Genomic DNA, 27,099 nt, shown 5'->3' with positions numbered 1-27,099 from the left:
CACATGCAAAGTTAAACATATTCTCTGTCAGCATAAATTAGCAAAAGTGAACACATTTTTTCACAATAGCATCTAAAAATTGCACTGTTATTCACCCCTAAAAATGTGATTGTCACTTAAAAGGATTCAGTGCCTTAAAATTAAAATAGCACATTTGTGGAGCCAATCTCTAACACATAACGATAAGGTTTAACATTTGTGGATCATATTTTGGGTATTTCTTTCAAAAAACTGTAAATTGGTGTTATAGTCAGGTCATGAGCTTGTAATGACCGAAAGGACAAGATCATTGATACAAGCGGTGGCTGGGTGTTCCCTTAGAGATAGGATGAGGACCTCGAGCTCGGAGTAGAGACACTGCTCCTTCATGTCTTGGGCTTGCTGCTCAGATTGCTGCCTCTGCGACCCAGCCACAGATACAGCAGAAGAAAATGATGGATGTTATAGCCTATACGCCCCCGACCCCTATATGAAATTATGACATAGAACGTGTGTGCAACCTTTCCATGGGTTTCAGCCTTTCCATAGGTGATATTTTGGGGTCTTTTACCTATTCAAATGATATACTATTTTGTGTGTCTCTGAATCCCATGGAGGAACATTATCCAAAATGAATGTCTACCCGACAGGTGTGGAGCCCCCCAAAGACCGGACCTTTGTGCGACTCCAGCGACGTCACATTAACGTTCCCCTCTACAGCATCCTCTCCACCATGACCATATTAGGCATGCTTATGGCTGGGGCCTTCCTGTTCTTCAACATTAAAAATCGTAACCACAGGTAAGATGTCAGAAGAATAGCAAAATGTTTGCTTTACTGAATGTATCCAACTGACACAAAGTTGCTTATTTTTAGACTGATCAAGATGTCAAGCCCCTACATGAACAACCTGATCATCCTCGGAGGCATGCTCTCCTACGCCTCCATCTTTCTCTTTGGTCTGGACGGAGGATTTGTGTCCGATACTGAATTTGAGACTCTTTGCACTGTGAGTTTATTATTTAGTTTCATTTTATACTTGTTTTACAGATATTTAGTGCATTGTTTTACCTATGGTTAATTGTAAATCACAATATCAGTCTAAAAAAGAAACTGACTTCATGTTCATGTACTCACCTCTTCACAAGTGAGTACAGATTAGTGGATGAATCAAGGGTGTAAGAAAACAAAATTTCAAATACAAGACACTGCAGGATTACACAAACATGCATGAATCAATTAAAATACAACTGTGAGCATGCTAATGATTAACACCATTCTAACATGGTTAAAATTCACAAAAGGTGAATCTTGAATAGATGGACCACAAAGCTAAACAAAGTCACTCCATGAACACACAACTTGAAGTATGCACCAGCGATCAATACAGCTGCTGTCGTGAACAATAGCTTCAATAGTTTTTTTTTTGCTGTCTTCTCTGCTCAGTCCTCACTCCCTGTTGGCCTCACAATTACACACGATGCATAAAGAGGTCCAATTGTAAAACTGAGGAGTAGCCTATCCGTGCCGCTGGAAAGACACAGACCACATCCAGGATGAAGTCGTTAATTTTGTATTTTCTATGCAACATTTAAACCCTAGCAAACATGCGTCATCAGCGGCGAGCAGTTAAAGGTCTTTATTTAGTTTGTCATTCTGATGAAATGTTCTCCTGAGCGTGACAGCCTCCATGGTCCAGGATGTTCTCCCAGAGCGCAGCGCTTGAAGACAAAAAATAAATCTGACAGCTCATATTTTTAGAAAGCTCCTCGTTGCTATTTTGAATGGACCTCTAATAAAAACATGCAGATACCTGTCAGATCAAATGGTGGTGTGTGCCTTCATCTCCACTTGCTGTAATTTGCTGTTTATGTTGCCCCGATAGGTTCGAACTTGGATCCTCATCGTTGGATACACCACGGCTTTTGGCGCCATGTTTGCAAAGACCTGGAGGGTGCACGCCATCTTCAAAAATGTGAAGATGAAGAAGAAGGTGGGTACTGACATGACATAACGCTTTCTTTTACATATTTAAGGTCAAAGACGTGTTTCCGTTTCTAAAAGCCGCGTGTATAGTTTTTAGGCATTCTATCCCTGTCCTACTTCTATTAAGTGCTGCCAAGTTCAGCGAGTGTGCATGGCCTTTTTGTATTTATAGATCTTGCTATCACACGGGCCTTCTTCTCTCTTATTCTCAGGCATATTTGAGGATGTGTGGGTGGCCTGCCGGAGACACTGAGCACAAAGGCAGGGAGGGATCAAAGAGTTGAACCACGGTATATAGACGTTTTATCGAGGCAGGCTGAAGTGGGAGGGAAGCAAAAGCGGAAGCAATAGCACACCCAAGGCATGAGTGGTTTACGGAGGATGGGAAACACATTTTAAATCATTAACCCATTTATGAATTATCAGATCAAGAATACAAATAATATCAAATTCACACCAAAGAAGGACAGCGCTAGCTTTTTTTTTTTTTTCTACTGCTGCTGCTGCTGCTGACTGAGAAGATAGGGAAGATTCTCGGTAGAGGCCAGGACGATATTGCTTACCTAGTCCCTACGCCTTCATCACATCTTAAATCTAGCCACGCACTGTAAATCAGGAGGGGTGTTCAATATGGGTTCCACTTGGTGAGTTGTGGGTAGCTCTCTTTCACTGCTTAAAGAGCTGAGAGCTTGAGACAGCACAGTTTAGAGGGTTCATAAGCTGTCAGTCAAACGTCCTTCTAGTGCAAATACGCACTAAATACGCACACACTGTACATAAACTATGCAGTCTCTAAAATGCCTTATCTTGAGCCATGTCCCGGGAGATGTGTTTTGTCAGCCAGTGATCCATGGTGGCCCATATATACGATATACATCAACTTTATATGCATCCAGGCTTATGTGTCATGAAATACTAGGATAGCTACACTGGAACTATAAACTGGGACATGTCATCCTCATCACTGAATATTATTATAGCAAAGTTGTTGGCATCGGAAATCACACATGTTGAACAATTACATCACACTTTTGCAGTTGTTACCATCTGTGTTTTTCTCCATGTTAGTTTTATTCATTATTTACAGCTTCAAAAGTGATTATAGTGTATATTACAAAGATACAAAGAGGGATATCACACCAGAGCTAGCGTTTCTCATCATATTTTAGTTTGATGGCTGAACAATCAAAAGCTATTGGATCAAAACGCTCCCCTCTCCTGTGACCAGTGCTGTGTGAGACCCTCCACGCACCTCCACCTGTGTTATGACCTTTACTTTGATGTGCCGTTTTATACAGTCAAACGCTATTATAAATAACCATCTCAAACAGGTCATGGCTTTCATCTCTCAAAGTTCAAAGTTTCTCTGGTGGACAGCGCCGCATATTTGGTGGTTGTCAGGACGCATTTTCGTACGCTGACAGTTTATTCACACTGCACAGTATTCAGGGGTTTAGCAGCGATCATGTATAGCATTCGAGCTAACTTTATACTTTAAATATTCTATTATTCTTATTGCATTTACTTGGTGCCTCTTATATAATCCTATTGCCCTGATCATGTAATTGACTAGTAGTGTTTCTAGTATATGTGTGCTACAATTATTGTGTTTTTTTATCGTCAGAGGTGGAAGAAGTACTCAAAGTAAAAGCAAAAAATATTAAAAGTAAAAGTATCACCTGAAAAAATCTACTTAAGTAAAAGTATACCGTTTAAAAATGTACATAAATAGTAAAAAGTAAAAGCATTTTTTGTGAAATTTGTGCTGAATTTTGTTAAACAGAAATAAGTGGATCGATTGTTTTTATCGGGCTGTTTTTATTTGTACATTTTTGTTTGCTCAAACTATGAACGTGTTAAAAATAAATCCCTCAGCCTTTTCTGCAGATCTTTATAAAATCTACTTTCACTTTTCAGTCCAGTTAAAATGTAGTGGAGTAGAAAGTACAGATACCTAAAATTTAACCACTGATTCACCACTGATTATAAACATAATTACTTTTAAAAATAACGCGTTTGTCCTCTTTTCTCTTACAGATCATAAAGGACCAGAAACTCCTGATTATCGTTGGTGGGATGCTGCTAATTGACTTGTGTATCCTCATTTGCTGGCAGATTGTGGACCCACTTAAAAGGACTGTAGAAGAGTACAGTTTAGAGGTTAGTGAGCACTTCTGATGTTTTTCATGGCTGGTTTTCATGGTTGCACTGTTTATTCGCATTTATACCGATGCATCATGGGAGCTGGTTGTTATTTTTGGGTCAGGATGTGCGCCATCACTACCTCCTGTGCTCATCCCAAGGCTAGACATATGCCAGTTCGGATATGAGACGTTGGCAGGAAATACGGAGTCATTGTGTTTGGTGTCTTTGGTGGAAAGGTTTGGGTGAAGATGAGAAAAAACTCGTTGGTTAGAGTTGGTTAAAATAGACCTCCTTTAAACCAGTTTTTAGTTGGTTAAAAGAAAGTGTGACATTGATATTCTGATATTTTAAAGTTAAAATAATATTAACCAAATAACTACAGTGATCAATCTTGGGCAAAGAAATGTGGCATAAGTTGAAGTCTTGTTTATGTCCTACATGAATAAAATACAACAACTCAATGAAAACTCTATGACTTTGATTTGTTAAAAAATAAAAAGTGTTACATTCAAATTAAAATCCCATCTGCCTTTGAAGACTACACATGAATACTACATTAGTATTTACCATATTGAGTTATTTATTCCTTTTCATATATAGGTCAGCAGACAGTTAACCATCTCCCTTAAGACGTCCCATCATTAGACTCTGAATGACCCATGTACACCGCACATCTTATGACGGTTACTGTAGTTAAAAGCATGGATTTCTTAGGTTTATACTTGGTACCAAACACCTCTGGGTAATGGAATGGTGAACGTGTTATACTTACAGTCAGTTTTACTTGTTCATTTCTGTAATTAAATAAATTCACTCCATGTGACATAATAAATAGCGCACAGCGCAGCAGGGGAGGGTCAGCCTTGATGAGAAGATTCCTTGGGGTATCTGAGGAGGCCATGTGGTATGAAGATGAAGCTTTGGTTACAGCTGTTTGTTCATTCGCACAGATTCTTAAACTTGAGACAAAGCCACATTTTCCCTATGATAGCTACTTATTTCCTCGGGGCTTGACAAAGCCATGGTTAACATATTCATTTGTGTTTGTTGTTAGTTACGACGGCCAAGAATATTTTGAGTTGAAGCTCCCAACTAGGGAGTGTTTTGCAGATATTATGTAGTTGGTGCGAGTGTACACTCCCTGGAGCAGTGAGTCTGTATGCCTGAGCTAAGACAGTGATGCTCAGTCTGCTTGTATCTGCAGCGGTGCACCCACCGGGGGCTCATCCGCTGGAGAGGCAGCTAGGATATCTTCCCCAGCCTAGGTATGGTGTATCCAGAGGGGGTGTAATGTGAATGCAATGCAAATACAAAGATGCAATGACTTCCAACCACCAAAACACATGTAAACAGTAACTTTAGCAGTGTGTTTGTGCACCTATCCACTCTGTCCTTAATGGTACTGGAGCAGGACCCTGTCAAATGTGTGACAAGTGCCTTTAATTATCTAGCTTCCTGTTACCTCTGAAATTACACAGCACTGTCATTGTGTGTCAGAGCCCATCCCTTTGGTCCCAGCATTTCCCTTTTCATTTGAGTGCGTCTGACCTAGTGTCCCTGCGTCATGTCTACCTGCTCTACCCGGGGGTACGCAGTCTGACAGTGTGTCTTTGAACAGTCACTGTGCCGTGAGCTCAGTACACTTCTATTTAATCATCGGTCCAGGTTTTATCCTCCCTGCAGTTTTGATCTTGGATCAATTTTACTACTTAATAAAATAACTTCCAGCATTGTCACGTGCTACTCTGTTGACCAATGGAAGACCAACATATAAATACATACACATAAAGTCTTTTTCATTTTTCAAAGCATTTGTTTGGCTCAAACAGTGGGATAAATGCCTTTAACAACTCTTAACTCAAAACTGGGGCATCCTTATATGCGTGCATGCCAATCCTCACAGCGGGATGCATAAAACATGATTCAAATCTGATGCTGCTGTCTGAATGTAAAGAGGGATACAAACCTCTAGACAAGAAAAGTGTTATGACCTTTGTGTCATTCCCTATCAGATCTTTTCATTCCCTTAAATTATTTGTATTTAATTAAGCTTTTAACAAGCCCTTTACGCACAGGTGATTCTTAACTCTTTATAGCTCAGAAAAGTGTTTCTTCATGAAGCTGACCCTGAGCAGGACGGCTGCTGCACCAGGAACACCAGGAACACCCGGAGAATGCTGATGCTGTGCTGAACATAGCTAATGGATCCATTTAGTGGCTCATTAATAATGAAGCATTTGTTATTGGCATGGCTGTATTAGAGAGGGCACTGTGCGGTTTGCAATCAGACGAGACACATGTTGCTAAGTCAATGAGAGAACATGTTTAAAAACACATTTAGGGGGATTTATGAGTGTGCAGAACTCAGACACAGAGCTCCCTCTCCACACCACATGACCTTGAGTGTACTTGTCGTGTTGGTGCTATAGACCTGCAGAGGTATGTTTTGTGTGTGCTCACATAGACGCATATTAACTCTGTGCTTCTGTGCATTGTCTCTTGCATAATGAAGGACACACTGTGGTGAAAGGATGATTAGCATTCTGCTGGATTGTGCTGCAGACCCCCTCTCCTCAAGTCTCGTCTCCTCTCCTTCCCCTCCCGTCGCTGTCGTTTTCCTTGGCTTGGAAGCGGCTGCACATTGACAGGCAGCCTGCAAAAGAATATTGCAGTGTGGCATCACCATGGCAACAGCCATGGTTTCTGACATTCATAACACTGAGAGTGGCACTGTTGATTCATGAGACAAAAATAGCCGGTTAGGGCACCCAGTTGAGTGTGGTGACACGCAGGAAAGAATAGCCATAACACATGTTGTGGGATCATAGTAAATCTGCAGTCACTCCCAATGCTGAAGGTACCAAATAGTTTCAGGAAGTGGTTTGGGAGAACTACACTGTACCCATATCTCTTCTAGCAGGTGAAGATTTCAGATTCAGTTCATCATTTTGCCCTTACCTTTGCTTTGCCCTGGACTTGTAAACTAATGTTGACTGAGCAATGTGATGTTTTCTGTTGTGTGCTTACATGATTGGAACACAGTTAATAACGGAAAGTGACCAAACAAGCAACAGATGGCTGCACTCAAAGGGGACAAACTCCATCCGCAGGGAAAGATGACAAAGCCATAATGTATAATCACTGTATGTAGTCATTTTTGTTTATCTTTTTGATATGGAATTTATTCACAAGATGTATACTCATAAAAGTATTGTATTGATGTAAGGCCAGCAGTCTGCACAGAAGTGACTAGTGTCCACTCATAGATCCACACTCTTTTAGCTCCATCAGGTGTGCGATTTTCTCACTTCCATTTTTTTTTTCCTGAATACGTAAAACAACGCTTCTGTCCTTTTTCAAACCAGTTCTGTCTTACGCTCCACCTGTGTCATGTATCCACTCCTCTTTTACTCATTCGATCTCCTGCCTCATGTGCACCTGTTACCTCCTGGGATGGTGTGTGCAGAGAAAATCGAAAAACAAGCTTGTTACAGCTAGAATGGACTTGGGATGGGCTGAGACTGTCCTATTCCCTCTTATTTCTCATCTTAAGTCCTTTTCAGATACCCTCTTTCTGTAAAACAAACTGCAGTGATCAGGAAGCATAGTGAAGGAACACTTGCATGCATGTACACTGCTGTTGGCCCGATTAAACCCAAAAGCTGAACATTTAACTGGATTTTCAATAAGTTGTGATTACTTCCCTATCAAATATATCATTGTAGAGTTTATAGTGCATCCTATCTGCCACTGAAGTAAAGGCCTTGTTTTTGCTCTAGACAGCAGATAGATGTTCTACACTGTTGCTATTTACATTAAACGTACAATAATAAATGTGATCAAAAACATTATAGCTGCTTTTTATAGAAAAGCACAGACATAAACAAACCATGTCTCTGTTACCATCTGATGTCATGTTTGGTTAGACAAATCAAGCGCTAAATTGCATTAGAGAGGTTTATTCATGGGTGAGGATATTCCACATGACAGAGACAAAGATGTGATAGGACGTGAACTGAGAATCATAAAGTATTTATCGTGTTGAATGAAGTAGTACAATGTAATGTGGGCCATTATCCATGCCACTGGTATTGAGCAGAGCTAGCATGAGGCTAAGAGGAGGCTTTGAAGATCTTTTTGTGAGCAGGGAGTAGAGCACTGGTCCAGATCAATGCTGTTTCAAAGTAAACCGGGTCATTATGGGATAACCACCACCCACCTGGGCCTCTTAGCATCGACCTCCTCTGTGGGGAAGAGGAGGTGAGGAGCAGAACAAAGGGACAGCTCCACAGCCCTCAGTCATTCAGTGAAGCATCTTGGGGCCTCTTACTTTCATACATTTATACAGGTATAAAGGCATCATTTGACCTTAGAGACCAAGCCCAGGTGTAAAAAATAAAAACTGTGTAACACTTTAACTTTAAAAATGCAGGTTATGAATATATGGTCACTGTTACTATTACAATGCTTATAACAGTGATTGCATACTATTTGTCAAAAGAAAACTGTACCCTGCAGAGAACGATCTGTTTAGCTTTTTAAGTCATTTTCACCTCTTTTCTTTTTTAGCTTTGGTGATAAGCCACAGGAAACTTGGACATCCTGCCAAGTCAGTAGTGGTGTTAGTTTACACAGGGTTTCATCATTGTGGTGGAGGATATTTGCTCTTATGGTTTGCCTTGCTTTGGCACACTGGTATTTGTCTTGTGAGAGAGAACACTGTTGAGTCTGCGGATATAGCCCTAGAGGTGCACCATTTGTTGACTCTCAAACCGCAAAATTGAATCCGGTACCACTACATGTTTATTAGGCTTGAATATACATAAACAAAGATTTGATTAATCATGAAGAAATGGTTTATTAAGAATGGTTAAGGCTTAGTAACTACTCAAGGTTGGGGTATTCAGTTATAGATTATTTTAATATCTTGCCTTAACCTGCTCATGTCACCTGGTTGTTTTTATGGGGATAGATACATTAAATGCAATGATATTTATATGGAGACAAGCAGGTGACAGACCCTCCATCAGACAAGATACATAGTGGACCTTTAAGTAGTTGCTAAGTCCAAATCAGTCTATGTGTTCATCAAGAATAAAATCTTAATGTATTATTGTTGCTAGTTATTATAAAGTTGTACAGTGAATTCTTCAAATTTTAAATAGTTTGGCATTATTTAGTTGCTGTTCTTTTTTTATTATGTTGTTCTGTCTCCCCTTTTCACCTCCTCTCCTACAGAATAACCACAAAATCACAAATAGCTGAACCTCACATCACCTGCACCGCTACACTGCTCTCCTCTCTCTCCTCTGGACTTTTTTCATTTCTTGCCCAGACTGCAGTTGCTAGGCGACCGCTGATTGAGCATGAGGGCTATGCAATTGACCAATTACAATCCTCAAAATTTTTAAGTGGTGCAAGTGGTCCCTGTAATTGTGGAATAGACTAGAATGGACAAAAGGACAATACATGGCCTCATATTTAGTTAAAATGCACAATTACAATTATGTCACTGCTGGTTCTTGTAGACTCACATCACATTAAACTTGATCTGTGTCAGAGGTCAATATCAGGACCCCTTTTGTCCTTTTGTTCAGTCTCTTTATGCACCAATAATGTGTCCTACCAGAAGTATGGAGATGACACTCAGATCTATAGCAGGAGGTGAATACCAATGGATTCACTCTGCCGCTGCATCCAACAGATCTGAACCAGGAAGTACAAGCACAGTCCTGTGCTCAGGTCTCTGCACTGGCTTTCTGTGGCTCAAAGAATAGACTTTAAAGCAGCTCTGCTTGTGTACAAGTCTCTCCGTGGACTAACACCAAAGTACAGGACCTCAGGGACCGGCCTCCTGCTGATGCCCAGAGTCAGGACTAAACATGAGGAGTCAGCATTTCAGTTTTATGCAGCTAAAATCTGGAACAGTCTTCCTGAAGATGTGAGATTTAAATCTAGGCTCAATACGGATTTGTTTAGCTGTGCACATGACTGAAAGGTTTTTATTCTGCACTCTTGTCTTTTAATGTTAATTTGATGATGATTATTTATGTTTTGATTTGTTTGCATTGTGATTTGAATGTCTTTCTTATTCTATAAATCACTTTTAATTACTTTATGTATAAACTGTGCTGTACAAATAAACTTGCCTTGCCTTGCCATGCTAACAACAACGAAGCAGGGAGAGCTAGTCACACAAGAGAGAGAAGGAGGAAAGTGAAGAGACTGTGAGTCAAACATACTGTGTGAGTAAACCTATGCCCCCAAAGAGAGAATGAGCAATGCAAGCAGGCCAATTGGTCACTTCTAAATAGGCTAGTGATTGCTTTTGTGACGTGTTGGGGGGAGGTTTTAGCAGTATCATGGATTTAAAGCATCCAGATTTTTACATTGACAATCGTGAAGGCCCCAAGTCAAACCTAACAGATCTATCGGCAAACAGTATATACAGTATTTTCACAATGTTGAGATCTCTATGGGTTTGGTTAGATCACAATTTTGATTCTTTCACAGTGCATGCAGTTGGGATCTTTATATCTGCCATTAATGTAACTAAAGCGATCAGTTACTTTTGAGAGTTCACACTGCTCTCTGATTGGTTAAATCCACCTGTCACTCCGAGCCTGTCAGAAACTTACCGTAGGAAGATTGAGTGGAGAAAACTGACTGTGTTAAAGCACAGAACTGCACCGAGAAGCACTGAATCTCATGACGTTCTCCCTTAAATAGCATATTCTCTTGGGACGAGATCACGATTTGATTTTTTATCTCCATATCGCCAAGCCCTACGTGGCAGAGAAACAGTTGTTAATTCTGACACGATGCTGTTTTGCCTCTCTAATATGGCTCTATTAGTTTTCTACCCTCACTCCCGCTCTCCTCCCCCTGTCTGCCTCCCCATCATCCAAGAGACACCCTCATCAGAGCCAGACACATCCATCACTGAGTCCTCTCCAGCTCGACCACAGCCCTGAGCCCTCCATTATAACTCTGGACCTCTCTCTTTCTCCCTCTCTCTCCCTCTCTCTATCTCTCTCTTCCTCTCTCCCCTGCTCATGTGTTTACCCAGATTTTTCACAGTTAGAGAGAAAGGCAGTTCCATCTCATCTGGCCACAGGCGCACACAGGATTAGTTGGAGAGTCCAGACATAGTGATGATGGTAGAGGCTCAGTGTGCTGATGATGGTGGGGTGATAATGACGACTATGACACTGTGCCAGCAGCAATGAGGTGATGACAAGGTGCATTCTGACCAAAATGGCTCCCACAATTTCACAGTTTTTGACCATCGTTAACCTTGCGAGCATTCTGTAAGCGTCTTTCTTTGGGTCTGTGATTCAAAAATACATTTTCTTGGTGAAGTCAACTTTTTTAATACCAAATATGACATTATAAAATTGAATCTTTATGATCTGACCCTGTGACAATCTGGCCAATCTGATAATGTTGTTTTATCAATTTTACTTTTCTATGTAAAGGTCCTATATTACAAAAAAAATGTTGTGAACTTTAAGCCATGTTAGAATGTTGTTACCTTCTCAAAAACAGACCTGGAGTTGTGTTTTGTTTCATTCATACATGCTTAAGTAATCCTTTATTATTAATCTGTCTATATCTTCAAAACTCAAAATGTTCTGTTTCCCCTTGTGATGATCAAATTAACAGCTCCTTTTACTTTTATTCTGTAGAGATTGGCCATTCCAGAGTTGAAATTATCCAAATGATTCTAGTGAAGGTGTATGGAATTTAAAAACACAATGGAGCACTTCCTGTATTACCACATGACATCACAAGTATCTTCTTTTAGAGAGAAGAACTCAGCCTTAAATATGCAGGATTTGTGTTAAACGTGTGTTAATGGGAATATTTGTGATAATATAGATCAGAGAATAGCATTGTATGTGACTTTTGATGCAAGTCTGTCGTCAAATCATAGGCCCAAACCCACTGTGTACTTTTTTTACATGCAATTATCCCAGTCTCGGGTCTGTATAGGTGCAAAATGGTGCGTTATAACCTCACTTGAAAATGTTTGCACCTTCTTTTCATCTAAAATACCACTTAATATTTGCGTATTATGTTTGCACCCCTTTAAAACTCAAATACTCCCTCAGTCAGTTTGCTCTGCACCCCGGCCTGAATCCTCCTATGCCTTCCCCTGCCTTCCCATGAGTGACACAATGCTTTAGATACATTAAGGCAAAGCTGTTCATAGCGATAAAAGAAAAAATGTGATATGGATTTTTTTTGCCCATTCCTACAGCGTGCTTTTATCAATACATGAGAACGGAGACATGTAAGGATTTCAGAAATGTAAGGATTTCAGACATGTAAGGATTTCAGAAACATAATGTTGTACCCATTCTCCTCGGTGTCAGGGGAGTAGTCCACAGAGGTCAACCAGTGATGGGACATGAGAGTTCAACGTCCCAGTCTAGCTAACCTCAGCAGAAGGAAAAATGTAGACCAATAATATTTAATACAGATGGGTGGCAGCTGAAATTATTATTGTCAAAATGCAGATTGTGGTTGTAATGCAGTGGCTTCTTGCGTCTAGTCGGAAATAGAAAACATCAGATTCAACATTTGTGAATTTACCGTTTGGATATTTTATGATAATATACAATGTAATCAATAGGGATAAGTGTCTCTTGCCCTCCTTTTCTAGTGAATTGTAAAACCACCAATATATTCTAGGTCAAGATTTGAAGGCTGCCTTACCACTTATCTTGGTTTTGGTCTGGTTTGGCCCCAGTTCAGTTGTAATTGGGTCAACAGTATGTTTGTTGGTAGAGTGTTTGTCCTTTGGTGGTTCGGTCTCATGCCCTTAATACAAAGCACTTTATATAAAAAAGTGACCACTGACCATTTACCATCGGTTTAGTCCAAGTTTGGCCCTGTTTTTACGTGGTGTTTTAATGTTTGAACACAGCCAAGAGAAAGGATACAAGATTTTACAGATTCAGGCAGGAAACAAATGGGCCCTGTCTAAGAAATAGAAACATTAGTTGAGGCGGAGGTGTAGATATTTTGAGTATGGAAGTATAGAGAGAGGGGGCATGGGGAGAAAAGGGGTGTCATAGCTACTCATCATCACAGTGCCCAGGGTGACATTGATTAGCAGTCCCCATCGGCAGGGAGCCTGTGAGCCAGTCTCTGAGAAGGTCACATAATTAAACCCAATGCCTCTGCAACAAGCTGGCACTGCGCCCATCTCACATTCCTTACAAATCCAGTCCAGGGTTGGCTCAGGGTTGTCCTATACGTGTGGCATATTAAAGTAGCATTCCCTCTGCAGATATACCTATTAAGTTTCTGGTAGAGTTTTTGTTACTAGAGTAAGAGTTTGGCCTGGCACAATGCGGAGAAGTACACCCTGGACAGTGCCAACTAGTTGCCGGATTAACATTTTGTATAAATAGAAAGCCACCAGGAACAAAAAGGAGTCCATGAAACAGAATGTTTTGGGAACTGGTTCTGATCCTTTTAAATATGTATTGTTCTGCTGCTATCTTTCAGAATAAAAGTTGTTGGAGCTCAGATATCAAAAGGAAACGGTTGCAGTAAAGTGGGGCATGTTCTTAAATAGTCCAGCATGTGCGCTCAGCATTGTGTTGTAACTGAGCCTCATTGTGTCCTAATGTTCCAATAAATGTCCCACATACAGTTATATATTGTCCTCTGTACAGTTCTTGGACTCACCTCCCTCCTCTCACTCCGCCTCTCAGCCTCTCTCTCATTCTCCTCTCAATTCTCCTCTCGCCCTTCCGTTCACACTCCCCTCTCACCCTCCCCTTACTCTCCCTCCCACTCTCCTCTCACTCTTCTCTCAATTCTTCTCTCACCCTTCCTCTCACTCCCCACTCTCACCCTCCCTCTCACCCTCCCTCTCACCTTCCCCCTTACTCTTCCTCTCATTCCCCCTTCACCCTCCCTCTCACTCTCCCCTCAATTCTCCTCTCACCCTTCCTCTCACTCCTTCCTCTCACCTTCCCTCTCACCCTCCCACTCACCCTCCCTCTCACCCTCCCTCTCACCCTCCCTCTCACCCTCCCTCTCACCCTCCCTCTCACATTCCCTCTCACTCCCCCATCTCACTTCCCCTCTCACTCCCCCATTCACCCTCCCTCTCATTCCTCCTCTGACCCCCCCTTCACTCCCCCTCTCACACTCTCTCTCACTCCCCCATCTCACTTCCCCTCTCACCCTCCCTTTCATTCCCCCTTTCACTCCCCCTCTCACCCTCCCCTTAATTCCCCCTCTCACTCCCCCTCTTACCCTCCCTTTCATTCCTCCTCTCACTCCCCCTCTCACCCTCCCTCTCACTTCCCCTCTCACTCCCCCCATCACACCCCCTCACCCTCTCTCTCATTCCCCCTCTCACTCCCCTCTTTCACTCCCCCTCTCACGCTCCCTCTCACTCCGTAGTGTCCTACCTCAGACCTATGTCCTGGATCAATATTGCATCCTGAGGGGGAAGGATGGAAACATATGGCACAGTGTGAACTATGGCCTCTCCCCTGAGATCCTCTGTTCTTACACATTTAATTAGAACTGAGGTTTCCAAATTTGTAATAGGCCTATTTTTAAATTTTGTGCTGAAGTAAAGTTCAGATGTTTTTGCATTTTGTCACACAGAACTGTATTGGAAAAGTTGTCACCATTGTGTTAAAAATTGGGTGGCTCTTTCCTTACTCTCATTCAAATAACTTCTTATACATTTTAATGCAAACTCACACAATGTTGTTTTTCACTATACAGTGGCACCTTTAAGAGAATGTGCGTGTGTGGCCAAAAGCAGAAAGGACAGTGTTAAATGTCAGTCTTTTATGATGAATTACCTGTCAAGTGCAAACTGCTTGTTAAATCATCTTCTTGCCTCTCTGTGGCTGTGCATGGGACATTATTAGCAGCATTGTGAAGGCACTTCCTGCATGAAGAGTGTCGAAATGTGTCACTGTGGGTAACAGTGAGACTGTTCCTGGATAGTGTGAACCTGGGACAGTGTAGGGAGAAAAGAGGAGAGAGGTCCTGCTTCCCCAATGTCTGCTGCTATGTTTAGTTATTGCGCAACACGTTGTGATGTCCGTGCATGGCTGGAGTCTGTTTACACATGCTTTAGTTTGCTCTCTCCTCAGGCCGCTCTGACAACCATCTGTGGAGTAATTAACCTGACTGACTGGGTGCAGCATCACTGTCTTATGGGCTTCGCTGGCTGCCTGTGTAGACATTTGTATTGTGCTTGCCTCTGCACTTTGAGCATCTACCTCTCAGTGAGAGCTGTGTTTCCATGTGTGACACGGGCCGTCTGTGCTCATTGCTGTGATGTTATCTGAGCACAATGAAACAAACAGCATTGTGGAACTGCAGCATTCTGTTTGCATCTGTAGCACATTCTGCCCTAGCGCTCATTAGTCATGATAAGCGTGCCGGGGCAGCTGGGACCGCGGGGAGAGAGAAGGGTCAGACTGTGTAAGAATGCTACTGTACATATGATATACAGCAGGGAGTTAGACCAGAGGAAAACTGTGAAAACACAGCTCTGTGTCAATGAAGGCTCCATACACAGGTCTGTTTGATCCATGAATGAAACGCTGTACTCCAGTTGAAGCAGTGCAGCATTACTCATCTGGAGCCAGGGGTATCTGCAGAGTGGTGTCAGGTTGCAAGCTGCATTTCCACCCTTCATAATGCAATGAACTCTTATTTCATCTATCTGCATTAGTAGCCATTATGTCACACCCACAGTCAGCTTGAATTCTGCTCCAGCTTCCGGGAGATGTTAAAAGGGGCTATAAATACCTAATCTCTCTCGTTATTTCTAAAACTAGACTTTCCTGCCAGTTTCTGTAAATATATAAACACATAGAATCTTTGCATTCCTTCACAAGACACACCGTCATCGATTTGGACTCAGATGAAATGTGCTGCCATGTCCTCAGAATGAGATTCACGTATCCACCAGAGGCTGATTGGATGGAGGGATCGATAAGGTGGCAGAGAAATGGAGAGGCGGCAGATGAGTGAGAGTGCAAACCAGAGCGAAAGAGAGACGTATTCGCTGTTCTTCATTACACCTATAAAAGGAACGCAATGAGAAGTGGCAGCGACGGACAAGGCATTTTCAAGTATCGCCGCTTCAGCTCAACAACTTTTTCCAAATGAAAATAAACAACTTTTTTGTATCAGTTCTACATGTGGCACTCAGTGAGAATAGAGCCACAGTATTTTCATGTCAAATAACTATATGTGTGAATGTGTCCGTGGCAGAAAATGAGCAAAAAAGTTGAAAAGAAGAGAGGCCAGCTCCGCATAGGCCTCATTTGTCTTACATAACCGTGTATAATTAACAGTGCTTTAGTTGTAATTAATCTCTCCCAATCACACTGGCAATTCTATTCTTAGACTTTTGTATTAAATTACCTCAAGGATAGTACTTTGTGCACACTCTCTTATTTAGGCTTGGCATCTTATTTTTGTTCATGTCCTTGTCCCTGAACCTGTAATGGTTCCTAAGTTCACTTTTAAGAGCCCCATGACAGCAACTTCCTGACTGACTGAATTGTCTTCTATTTCTGATGTCACCAGGCTTTCTCCAAGACGGTAGTGTAGGGAAACCATTCTTTCTGCTGATTCTGAATATCTTATAAAAAAATATGAGCAGTTTGGGTTCTTCCACATAAATCAAGTTGAATCTTTCTCAGTTCTCTAACCGTGAACAGACAGACAAAACACTTTGCAAACTTGTTTAGTTTCAATGCAGAGCTCAGGTCAGTGACTCAGGCTGGGCTCTGATTGGCTGTGATTGGTGGTGCTATCTCACTCATTGGTGTGATTGGTTACTGTCCTTGGGAAGGCAGGTGATGGCAGCCCAATGACAGTTGAAGTAATTGACTGTAAAGCTGCTATAGATTTCCTGCCCACTGCTGATGTTGCAGTGGCTTGATGAGTTTTCTTTGCGCATTCCTCTCTCCCGACAGAAACCTTTTGGAGTGTCTGATGAAGATGGCTGCTGCATTTGTAAGTTGTATTGTAATCTGGGCCATTTGCTCAGTGTCATTGGCCTGCTGCCTGTTGTGTTCAGGAGCAGCACAGGGCAGGAATAATGCGCTTTCTCCTCGGGCACCTGGAGCCAGCCATAAGGCGTTGTGTTTGTCACAGCCAGGCTTTAGCTAGGTGCAGAGATGCCCCTGGGAGCGTGTGAGTCAGCCTGTGTGTGTGCGTGCATGTGTTTTTGTGTGTGTGTCTCCTCCTATGCAGAGGCTACGAGGTGTTAGCAGGGCTGTCATACCCAGCCAATGGCACTGAACTCATTGTGTCACCTCCTTCAGGCTGCTGTTGATGCTCCTATCATAAAGCCTGTCTTTTGTGCCCACAGTAGTGCACCCTGGACACTATCTTATCACAGCTTACCCCAAACACAAGTACATGTGGAAGTGCCCCTCTGCAGCTTCAGTGTGAGTTGGACCTGTCTCTCTTTCTGCTCTCACTGCACATTACAGTCCTCCTGCAGAGCGCCACTGCATTCTGCATCATTAGCTCTCTCCCAAAGGTGCAGCAGGGCCTGGACCGCACAGGCACTGTTATGGGACCAGAGTACACAACGAATATGGTGAGGAGTTAAGGGGCGAAGTCAAACAAAGTAGAGACTGTGTTAGATCAAACAAGAACGATGCTTGTTTGTGTGTAGGTATTAGTGCTAAAAGAACTGCTGTATAGCAGAATAGCTTATTCTGCATTATTCCACTTGCTTGGCTGGAACTGAACTTTGTGGTTTGTCAAACTTTCTGAGCCTGGGGACTAATTATCACGCAAAAAATATCCTAAGGCCAGCAATCTTTCTCCACCATGACATGACAATAAAGTTCAAACCCATGTTTATAACCAAATTTGGTTGAAGGATTAATTTCTCATAGCCCTTATTTTATTGGTGAATATTTTTCCATCAAAAAAATTATATGTTTGAGGGAACCCCCAAGACACGGCCAGGGAACCTCAGGGGACCCCACAGAATGGTGGGTTTAGAGAATAGAAGGGCATTTACAGAACTGAGAAATTGTTTATAATAATGAGCATGGATAAAGACACATGTTTCAACAAAACAATGCATGTATACATAACCTTTTGGTATACACACTGTAGAATATAAATTGCTATCAGTATGAAAATTGTCAGCCACATTCTTCCTTGGAAAGGCCTGAACTGCTAACACTGTGCACCGCGGTTTGCTTGTGAATAACACAGCCAATTAAGCAGCCACAACATAGGGCTTATGGCAACCCAGGGCCTCAAAGGACTCAATTACTGCTCTGGCTTTGCAGGGACAGAAATGGCGGTGGAGGGGGACACACCAGAGAGTCATTCCTCAAAAGACGCTAGTGTGATTTCCCTCTGTTGGATGTAACACCATGCTTATTACTGTCCACACAAGCACAAACAGCTACAGTGTACAGCCTATACAGTACAGGGATTGGGGGTTTGTCTTTTGGGGAATTCCAAAGCTAATTTCTCATTGTAATTAAACAAATATTTGCAGGTTTTAAGCATGCCATTTATCACCAACAACCCTCAATTGTGTTTAGGCAATGTTGCATTTGATGTAATTAGGCACTGAACTGAGAAAATGAGTGCATTTTGTGTCCAAGCTGGCTGGTGTCTTTAATCACTGCTGCTGCTGCTGCTTTGTGCTTGTTTTATTGTTCAAAGGTGTAATGAGGTGCGCTTGTATCAGACTGGCAGATCACAACATAAATGTGAAATAATCAACATTATTTCCTGATGACCTGGCACATGTTTAGTTGAAAACAGGAAAAGGAGAGCTGTTATGATATAATGGTTGTGGGCTTGCTAACAAATCATCATCCATAATGACTTTGGTCGGGCAGTATCTGGCAAAAACAATGAATGCCTTACAAAGCCTAAATGAATATGTAAGTGCTGATTCAAACAGAGTCACAAATCATCCAGGATATTGAGTCAAATCTCAAAGATAGACGTCTGAAACGCCTTTTTATTATTAATGTGAAATGTGTTTTACAGCCCGTATTGTCTGATGTTTCCCACAGCTGTGTAGAGCTCGATGATGACATGTCATTCACCCCTGAAGTCTCATCCTGCATTGTATTGACTGCTGATTGACAGGATTTTCATTTTGTAAAGTGTAAAACATTATAAACATTCACAGGAAATAGACCCAATCCCAAAATGCCCCAAACCTATATAATAATGTACTGTATATGTATCTGTTTCACAGCTACAGTCCAAGGATATGGTGTGTGAGCCCGTCCTGATCAGCACTGTGCAGAGGCTTTGATGAATACAAGCGTTTTGACTGCAGCTCGAGTAAAAGAATAGCATGAACACAGGCAGCTGAAGTGTACAGTAACCAGCTAACAGAGTGCTATGCTGTACCGCAGAATTTGCATATTCTAATGAGCCCAATGTTCAGGGTTAGCCGCTTACACTAATGATGCGTTTAGCTCTTAATAAATCAGTTAAGGCAGCTCCCTGCTGGAGCTCCCTCCCTGCATGTTTCATTATGATGCAGCCTGTGTGTTTGTGTGCCATTATGCTGTAATTTGGGGAATAAGCATAAGTGAGTGAATAAGTCTCTTTGTTAGGGACTGTCTCAGTGCTGGAGTCAGCGTCTGACTCCTCATTTAGATCAGTGCTCTCCTTCTGTGTGTTTATATCATATTTATCACATGTCAAAAACTCTTTTTTCTTCTGCACTGGTTTGAAGTAGATTTTATTGAGCTCAGTACTAAAACAAGTTGCTTTGGCTCTGTGCCACTTGTGTCATGACGTCTGACTTGATGTTTGCCTGCTCAAACATGACTTCTTTGGCTCTTTTTAAACTATAATGCTGATGATATTACATTCATAAGTTATGTGATTTATTATCTTTAGATGGACCACAGTCTGTGAAATCACAGACACTAAGTGCTTTGGGACAGCCACCTGTCAGTGTGGTCAGCATTCTGCGACAGCACACTTTAAACACAGGAGCTCTGTGTAGCAGCGTTATGTCTCAGCTGGGAGCAGCACATATTTCTGCTGTATTTCACATGTGATGATTCACGTTTATGTGTCAGAAATTGCTCTAAAATGTGGACTTTACAGAGCTGCTGACTGCTCCACAGTGATTTAATGGTCCAATCAGTTAACAATGCTGAACAGTGCAAATTAAACAGTGAGGGTCAGCTCATTTGCATCCTACAATTAGCTGTGATAAGAGAAGAAAAGTAAGCCTTAAGCAGCCACTAATTTCTCTCAGCGTGAGCACAAACACTGGCTGTATTTGGGGTCAGCCAGTTTCCACAACAGTGGAACATCATCCTTTTGTCAAACCATTAGTGTGGCCTTCCTCACACAGAAAGCACTAAGAGAAAAATCCCTCTACAGCCTCGTCCTGCCACTGCCAGTTTGGCCCAGTGCTGGTTGGAAGGTCGTTAGGCCATGCTCGTATCAGGAGGATTAGTCCTCAAATGGGATTAACGCCTTGTATGAAATATGGAGGAATGGGCTGGGGAATACTAAAGCAAGCATGAGAGCTGAAATATTTAAATGCAGACAGACACATTCAAGTTAAAAGATCATTTTATCATCATTAGAGGCTGGAGGGAGGGATGGCGCCCATGGACATGGAGATTACAGTGAGATATGAAACATGTGGGCTAATATGATTCAAGATCAAGAGATTGGCAGAGTGTAAAAGTGGCAGAACATTTGAAGAGTCTTTTTGGCCTCTTTGTTTGTCTGTGTTCTGGTCTATCTTTAGTGTGTCAGAAAGAGCAGGACGTGTGAAGAAGCACTGAGGTGGAATATCATGGTCACCTATTCCTTGTGAAGTGGACATACACACACACACACACACACACACACACACTCACACATACGCACACTCATGCATGCACGCACATGTACGCACACACATACGCACATATGCAAACATACATACATACATACACGCACAAACACACACACACAAAGTTTTATGGGACTCCACATGGCCTGAGTGCCAGCAGGTCTTGTCACTACTGGCCCTGTACATGTAGGTCATCCAAGACCCGGTGCACTACACCAGCCTCCCTCTGTGTCTGTCAGCCTCTCTCACTCAGCCCCCCTTTCCCGCAGATATTCCCCTGTGTTATGTAACGGCTTTGTTAAGATGTTTTTAGGTCTTTATTTGAAAATTACATAAAGGTATAAAGGATCTACATACTCTATTTGACTCTGTGTAGTATTTGTTGTAGTATTAGTCATGGTACAGTGTGTTGCACTAGGATATTAATTTAATTGAGTTACAATGTAAAGTTAACATGGCTCATGCCAGACTGATATGTGTGTCACTCTGTTCAGTTCACATGATCAATCTGGGATGACTCTTGCTGAAAGTGATCTGAAAACTCAGAATGTCATGACAATTGGAAGCATCATAACAGCAGAACAAGCTGAAAAATCAAACTTTTGTTACATCCAGTTGAGAGAAAAGTACAGACATCTTCACAGTTCACAAAGCACAAACCGTCTGCACGTTTTTCACAAACACAATAGTCCGTATTGACACTAAAATAGGCTGAAGTACGTCTGTCGGGATCGCCATGTTTGTTTTTGATCCACTTGGGCGCTTCGCCTTTAGCTTCCACACAAACCTCAGTGCTGCTCTGTGATTGGTCACTTAACCTTGCACCAGGTATAAGATGGATTGTTTTGAGTTTGTGAAAAACCATCTTGCTGTGCAAGATTAATGTTAAGTGTTTTTACTTAAAATCTTATTTTTTCTATATATGACAAGCTAAAAATCTTTGTAATTAATTTGAAGTAACAAGGAGAACAAAGCTGTCTGACACTTTCAAAAGGGCCTGAGGTCTGCATCTGGGCTCTGCGTGTTATATAATGGTGAGAATTCAACACAAGCTCACAAAAAGTCTTAAAACTAGCATTCACCTCATTATCCAAACTGAGGAGCAAATCGCCCATAATGCATTTCCCCTATCTACTATTTTAAATTTTTACTATAGTCTAATTACTGCTGCTCCCAATACCAGAGCAGACGGGTTTGTTAAATATTACATTTTTTGTGAATGCATAAAACTGCTCCAAGTTGCAATGCAAATGTATATTTTTCTGTCTGAGTGCCCAGGCAAACAGTTGGCGCCTGGTATCCTGGGCATCGACAAAACATTATGCCTCCCACTGATGTTGGTACAGCAGCAATCATACACAGCTAAATTTACACTTTAATAGAAACATATGACATTCTTGCTCTTATGGGAGTATTTAAAATGTCCTCACCATGCAAAGAGATTTCTTCACAGAGTAAGCAGCCCTTCATGTGCACAAATGAATCTGCTCACATGTTTTTGTTTGATGTGTTTTTGTCATATTGATTCATATGCACTTTTGTAATTTTTCAAGTATTTAATTACCAAATCAAAAATAGGTTAAAAAAATGTATTCTTATATATCATAATCTCTTCTGTTCAAAATGTAGAAGACAGAATGATGAAATACCCCAGCATATGTTCACATGCACAGCTCTGCAGATAAAACAGGGCGCGCTCCATTTCCTGCTTCAGTTGATCTGCTCTGGGCCAAAGGCATTGTCATTTGAAAATTCATAGCCCCTGTCCTAGTGGCTTTACTATATTGTCACATACAAGAAACTGGAATGCCCCAAAAAGTTCTGTGTTCTTTAAATTCTCTGTATTTAAAACTCCTAAACACATAGAATCCTGTTGTAATGTAGACATCTTATACAACTACTACCACATACTACTACCATGTCCCCAACATGTCTGAAATAGTTTGATGATTGTCTCTATGGAGTCTGTTCATAGATGCATATTTGTTTTATTTAACAACAAAAAACAGCATTGCAAAAAGCCAGTACAAGTCAGTGGCTCTTGAGTCCTCCTGTTACAGATGTATAGTGTGAAAAAATGACAGTGAAGAGGCATTTTTCACCAGTGCTTTGGGTCCGCCCGCTGCCTACAGCCCTGTTGCCTGGCAACTCCCCAGATGACATCCTCCAAAAGAAGTCGAGCTACACAGAGCTTTACTGTGACAGAGCAAACTTCTGAAGCACCAGAGCTCATTTTGTCCTGATGAATGTTAGTGACGGGTTTGCTCCAAGTATGTAGAGCACTGATGCAGAATGTCTCACACTGAATAAGTACATGAGAGACATATTCATGAAGAATACCATTCTTTTACCTCTTTTACCCGTAATACAACAGTTCACTTCAGAGAGAGAAAATATAAACCCGATGAATCTAAACTGCATTTGTCTTTCAAAATAATACAAAATAATTCAGCGCCTGAGTTTCCTCATTGAAAATAGCCGAGCTGTGAGTCATCTCCTGCCCCACTTTCCCGTGGTTCCATATTCTAATAAGTTAGTTAAGCTGTTCCTGCACCAAACAACAGTCAGTGCTCATATTATTCTCAGGCACGTGTGAATGAGTCAGGATGTACACACACCCAGAGCTTTGACTAAACCCATTCTGCTTGTTTCCGAGGTTACACTGATCTTGTGCACGTGCTGGAAACACTGGCATGTAGTTGTGCTGTGTTCTAAGTATGTATTTCAGCAGTGATGTGCTAACGCATTTGCACAGAACTCTGCACAATTAAAACTTGATGAGGAAAATGCTATTGGGTTGAGAAAGACTGCTGATTTTCTTAGAAGACACAACGGATGAGCTTGTGTCTCCTGAAATAGAGATAATGAAGACTATATGGCATGATACACAGGGCAAAATAAATGATACGGTATGGGGCCATTTTGGTAAATCAGTGCTGCTCTTTTTGTGCCATTTTTCTTCTGCAGAGATGACCCTTTCAAGAAATACTAATGCAAGTCCATCAAGGTCATTGAGGAAAACTTGAATAGCAGCAATTTTCCTTAATGCAAGCTCAATGGAGAACACTGGGGTCAAATGACGAGTGGAGAAGATGTGATGCTTCCCTTATAGACCAGGGGAGAGTGGCTCAGCCAAACTCATGTATTACACTGGAAAAATCGAGGAGCTCAGTCCATATAGTATAATCCATGGGCTTCAAATGAGGGTTGTTGCCATAGTGATCAAGAATTTCAAATCAAAATATTACATCTTTTGAATCGGGAAATGTCCTCAAAATGTCCTTCAAATCATCAAATGAATTCATAAATTAGTTAGACCATTTTATAAATAGGAGACGCTAATCGTACGCAATCGTGGCGTCACCTCCTGTGTCCCACGTTGATCCACTGCAGATAAATGTATGCTAATGCTTTATTCGATTAGTTTATCCATTACTCCGGGATGCAAGAGGGCCTTCCCACCTCAGGAGCTCCTATTCCCGTTTGGTCACTTGTTAGACTGTCAAGTGCTGATAAATATAGAATAGCATTACAGAAGAGAGTATCTGAGAGGAGAAAGGAAACAAGAGGTGTAAATCACATTAATGAATAAGCATCATTAGGCGTGGCCATTAGCGAGCTCAACAAAGATTAACTTCAGCTGACTTTGGAGATGCCTGTGGACATTGTTTTGTGAGATTTGATTGGACACCTCGAGGATCACTGTCATGTTTCATCACAAACTCACTGTCAACCTATTAACACACACACTGTACCTGTTTTGGAAATACAAGGATATTTGTTACTTCATAAGAAATACACCTTAATTCGATTTAATACTACACAAACACAGACTTAACTCATATATAAATATAAAAAATATATATATCAAATATATAGCAACATAATTAAAGGCTTAGGAAGTGAAGTAGTTACTAAGCATGTATTGTTATTAAAAAAAACAAGTATATTATAAGTGTTACCGCACTTTTTTAATGATATGATGTGTTGAGTAGTCACAGTAGAGGCTTGTAGTCGTGGCCCTGGCAGATGTCTTGGTCTTCTGTTAGTAGAAGACTATTGTAAAGCAGTTTGAGTACTATCGCATTTTCTTTTAGATGTATTTGTTTACGAATAACACCACTTGTATTGAGTACTTTAATGATTGAACAGATTATTTATCCTGTATGTAAAATGAATATCTGATTTAAGCTTTATACTGCTTTCTTTCATGGCTTGATAAGCTGTTTGATTTGCCTCATCTCTATTTCTCTGTGTTTGTGTCAACAGCCGGATCCTCACGGCCGAGACATCGCCATCCGTCCTTTCTTGGAGCACTGTGAGAACACCCACATGACCATTTGGCTTGGCATCGTTTATGCCTACAAGGGACTGCTAATGGTGAGAGGACACAGAATTCTCTCATGTACTCTCAGTCTGGAGACTCAAATGCCTCTTTTCACACCAATGCACATGCGGCATGCTGGCCCTTATGGCTGTGTAGGCATGCCATTTTACTTCCTGTTCAGACACCTATACATCTGCAAGTTTTGAGATCTGATTTTGAGAGGGATATGTGATCTTTAAAATATATATGCTCTTACACCATGAATGGTTTAATAAAAAGGAAGTCAAGAGTTCAACAGCAAAAGCAGATAAATGCCAAAAAAGTGTTTGTCTTTTGTTACCATCTTCTACAGATATTATCAGTGACAATAATGTGAAGTGGATTTTATCAAGAAGGGATGGAATTATATTTTGATAACAGTAAAATACATTTGGCTTTTAGAAATATTACTATAAGAAGAGTAAACGGTAAGCCTATGATGACTTTTTCAAATGGATCTGTTTTTGCAAATGAACTCTTGAAGTGGACTTACTTTAATTTCAGCAGTTTGTTCAACATGAATTATTTTTAGTCTATTAATGAGTCTGAAAATCTGAGAGAATATTAGTATTTTCCTCAAATGTAAAAGAAAGAACCTTCTTAGCACAAAATATTCTCCATTGCACATTCATAGTGTCTTGTACCAGCAGTTTATTTTGTTAATTTTACTTTAGAAATGTCAAGTCTTACAGCAATGGAGGTATTGTGCAGGATATATTTGATGGCTATTAGTGAGAACAAAATATAAAAGTACTATACATGAACAGATGGTGAGAAGATGCATCATTTGAGTTACTTGTGAAGCCTAGTAAGACAGACCAAATTAACCGAAGAATAATCGACATACAGTGGAAAAATACACGGAAAACTGGTGCAGCTGCTTCCACCTAAATGTGCCTGGAAAAGGATCTTTGGGCACATTCGTTTAGTTTATGTTAAGGGTTAAAAACTGACTTAAAGTGGTCTATATGTAACAAGACAGATAACAGCTGCCCTGGATCTATATCTCAACCAGCATTTACCACCTGACCCCCAGTACTACATAACCTTTTATGATCTCATACTGTATATATTGAAAGGCGGTATAGTGCAAACGCAGAGAATCGATAAGCTATCCCACATAATGGTGTTATCAAAGAAAACAAATGACGCCTATAAAGACATAAGTGCCGGCTCTTAACATTATTTTGATATTTTGTTCCTACAGTTGTTCGGCTGCTTCCTGGCATGGGAAACAAGGAACGTGAGCATCCCCGCCCTCAACGACAGCAAATACATTGGCATGAGTGTGTACAATGTGGGCATCATGTGTATTATCGGGGCGGCAGTGTCTTTCCTCACACGAGACCAGCCAAACGTGCAGTTCTGTATCGTGGCTTTGGTCATCATCTTCTGCAGCACCATCACACTGTGTCTCGTCTTTGTCCCGAAGGTTAGTTACCTTAAGTTGGAGTTTAGTAACTTTGCTTTACTTTTTCTTGTTATTGGAGGTCATTTTGAGGACTGTTTGGAGATGTTCATTTCTACAGCAATAGTCAGATTTTTTCATCACTTGGGATATGATTGTGTAATTAATCATGATTATAATTACTGCTCCAATCAATTATGAAAACTGTTCTGAATGGTATGGGCGCCAGTTTTGTCCCACAAAACCTAAAGCAATATCAGTCATCTAAACTACAGTATCTATGAATGCAATTTTTACTGATAAAAGGCTGTTCCCCCTCTACTGGTTAACTTTTGACAGTGTATAAAT

At 41.1% G+C, this 27,099-nt stretch overlaps 1 protein-coding gene across 1 annotated transcript in view; it reads left to right on the top strand.

Annotated features, from left to right (window-relative positions):
- gabbr2 (gamma-aminobutyric acid (GABA) B receptor, 2) overlaps positions 1-27,099 on the top strand; it is a 100,179-nt gene that overhangs the window by 62,898 nt on the left and 10,182 nt on the right. The window contains exons 10-15 of the mRNA XM_033975476.2: positions 630-780; positions 856-988; positions 1,865-1,972; positions 4,003-4,125; positions 25,247-25,357; positions 26,551-26,775. Of these exons, the coding sequence (XP_033831367.1) occupies positions 630-780; positions 856-988; positions 1,865-1,972; positions 4,003-4,125; positions 25,247-25,357; positions 26,551-26,775 (851 nt within the window). The remainder of the gene's footprint in view (positions 1-629; positions 781-855; positions 989-1,864; positions 1,973-4,002; positions 4,126-25,246; positions 25,358-26,550; positions 26,776-27,099) is intronic.

Source organism: Periophthalmus magnuspinnatus, chromosome 11 (genome assembly GCF_009829125.3).
Source record: "Periophthalmus magnuspinnatus isolate fPerMag1 chromosome 11, fPerMag1.2.pri, whole genome shotgun sequence".
In the NCBI taxonomy this organism is placed as follows: Eukaryota; Metazoa; Chordata; class Actinopteri; order Gobiiformes; family Gobiidae; genus Periophthalmus; species Periophthalmus magnuspinnatus.
This window is presented reverse-complemented; position numbering and strand designations above follow the sequence as displayed.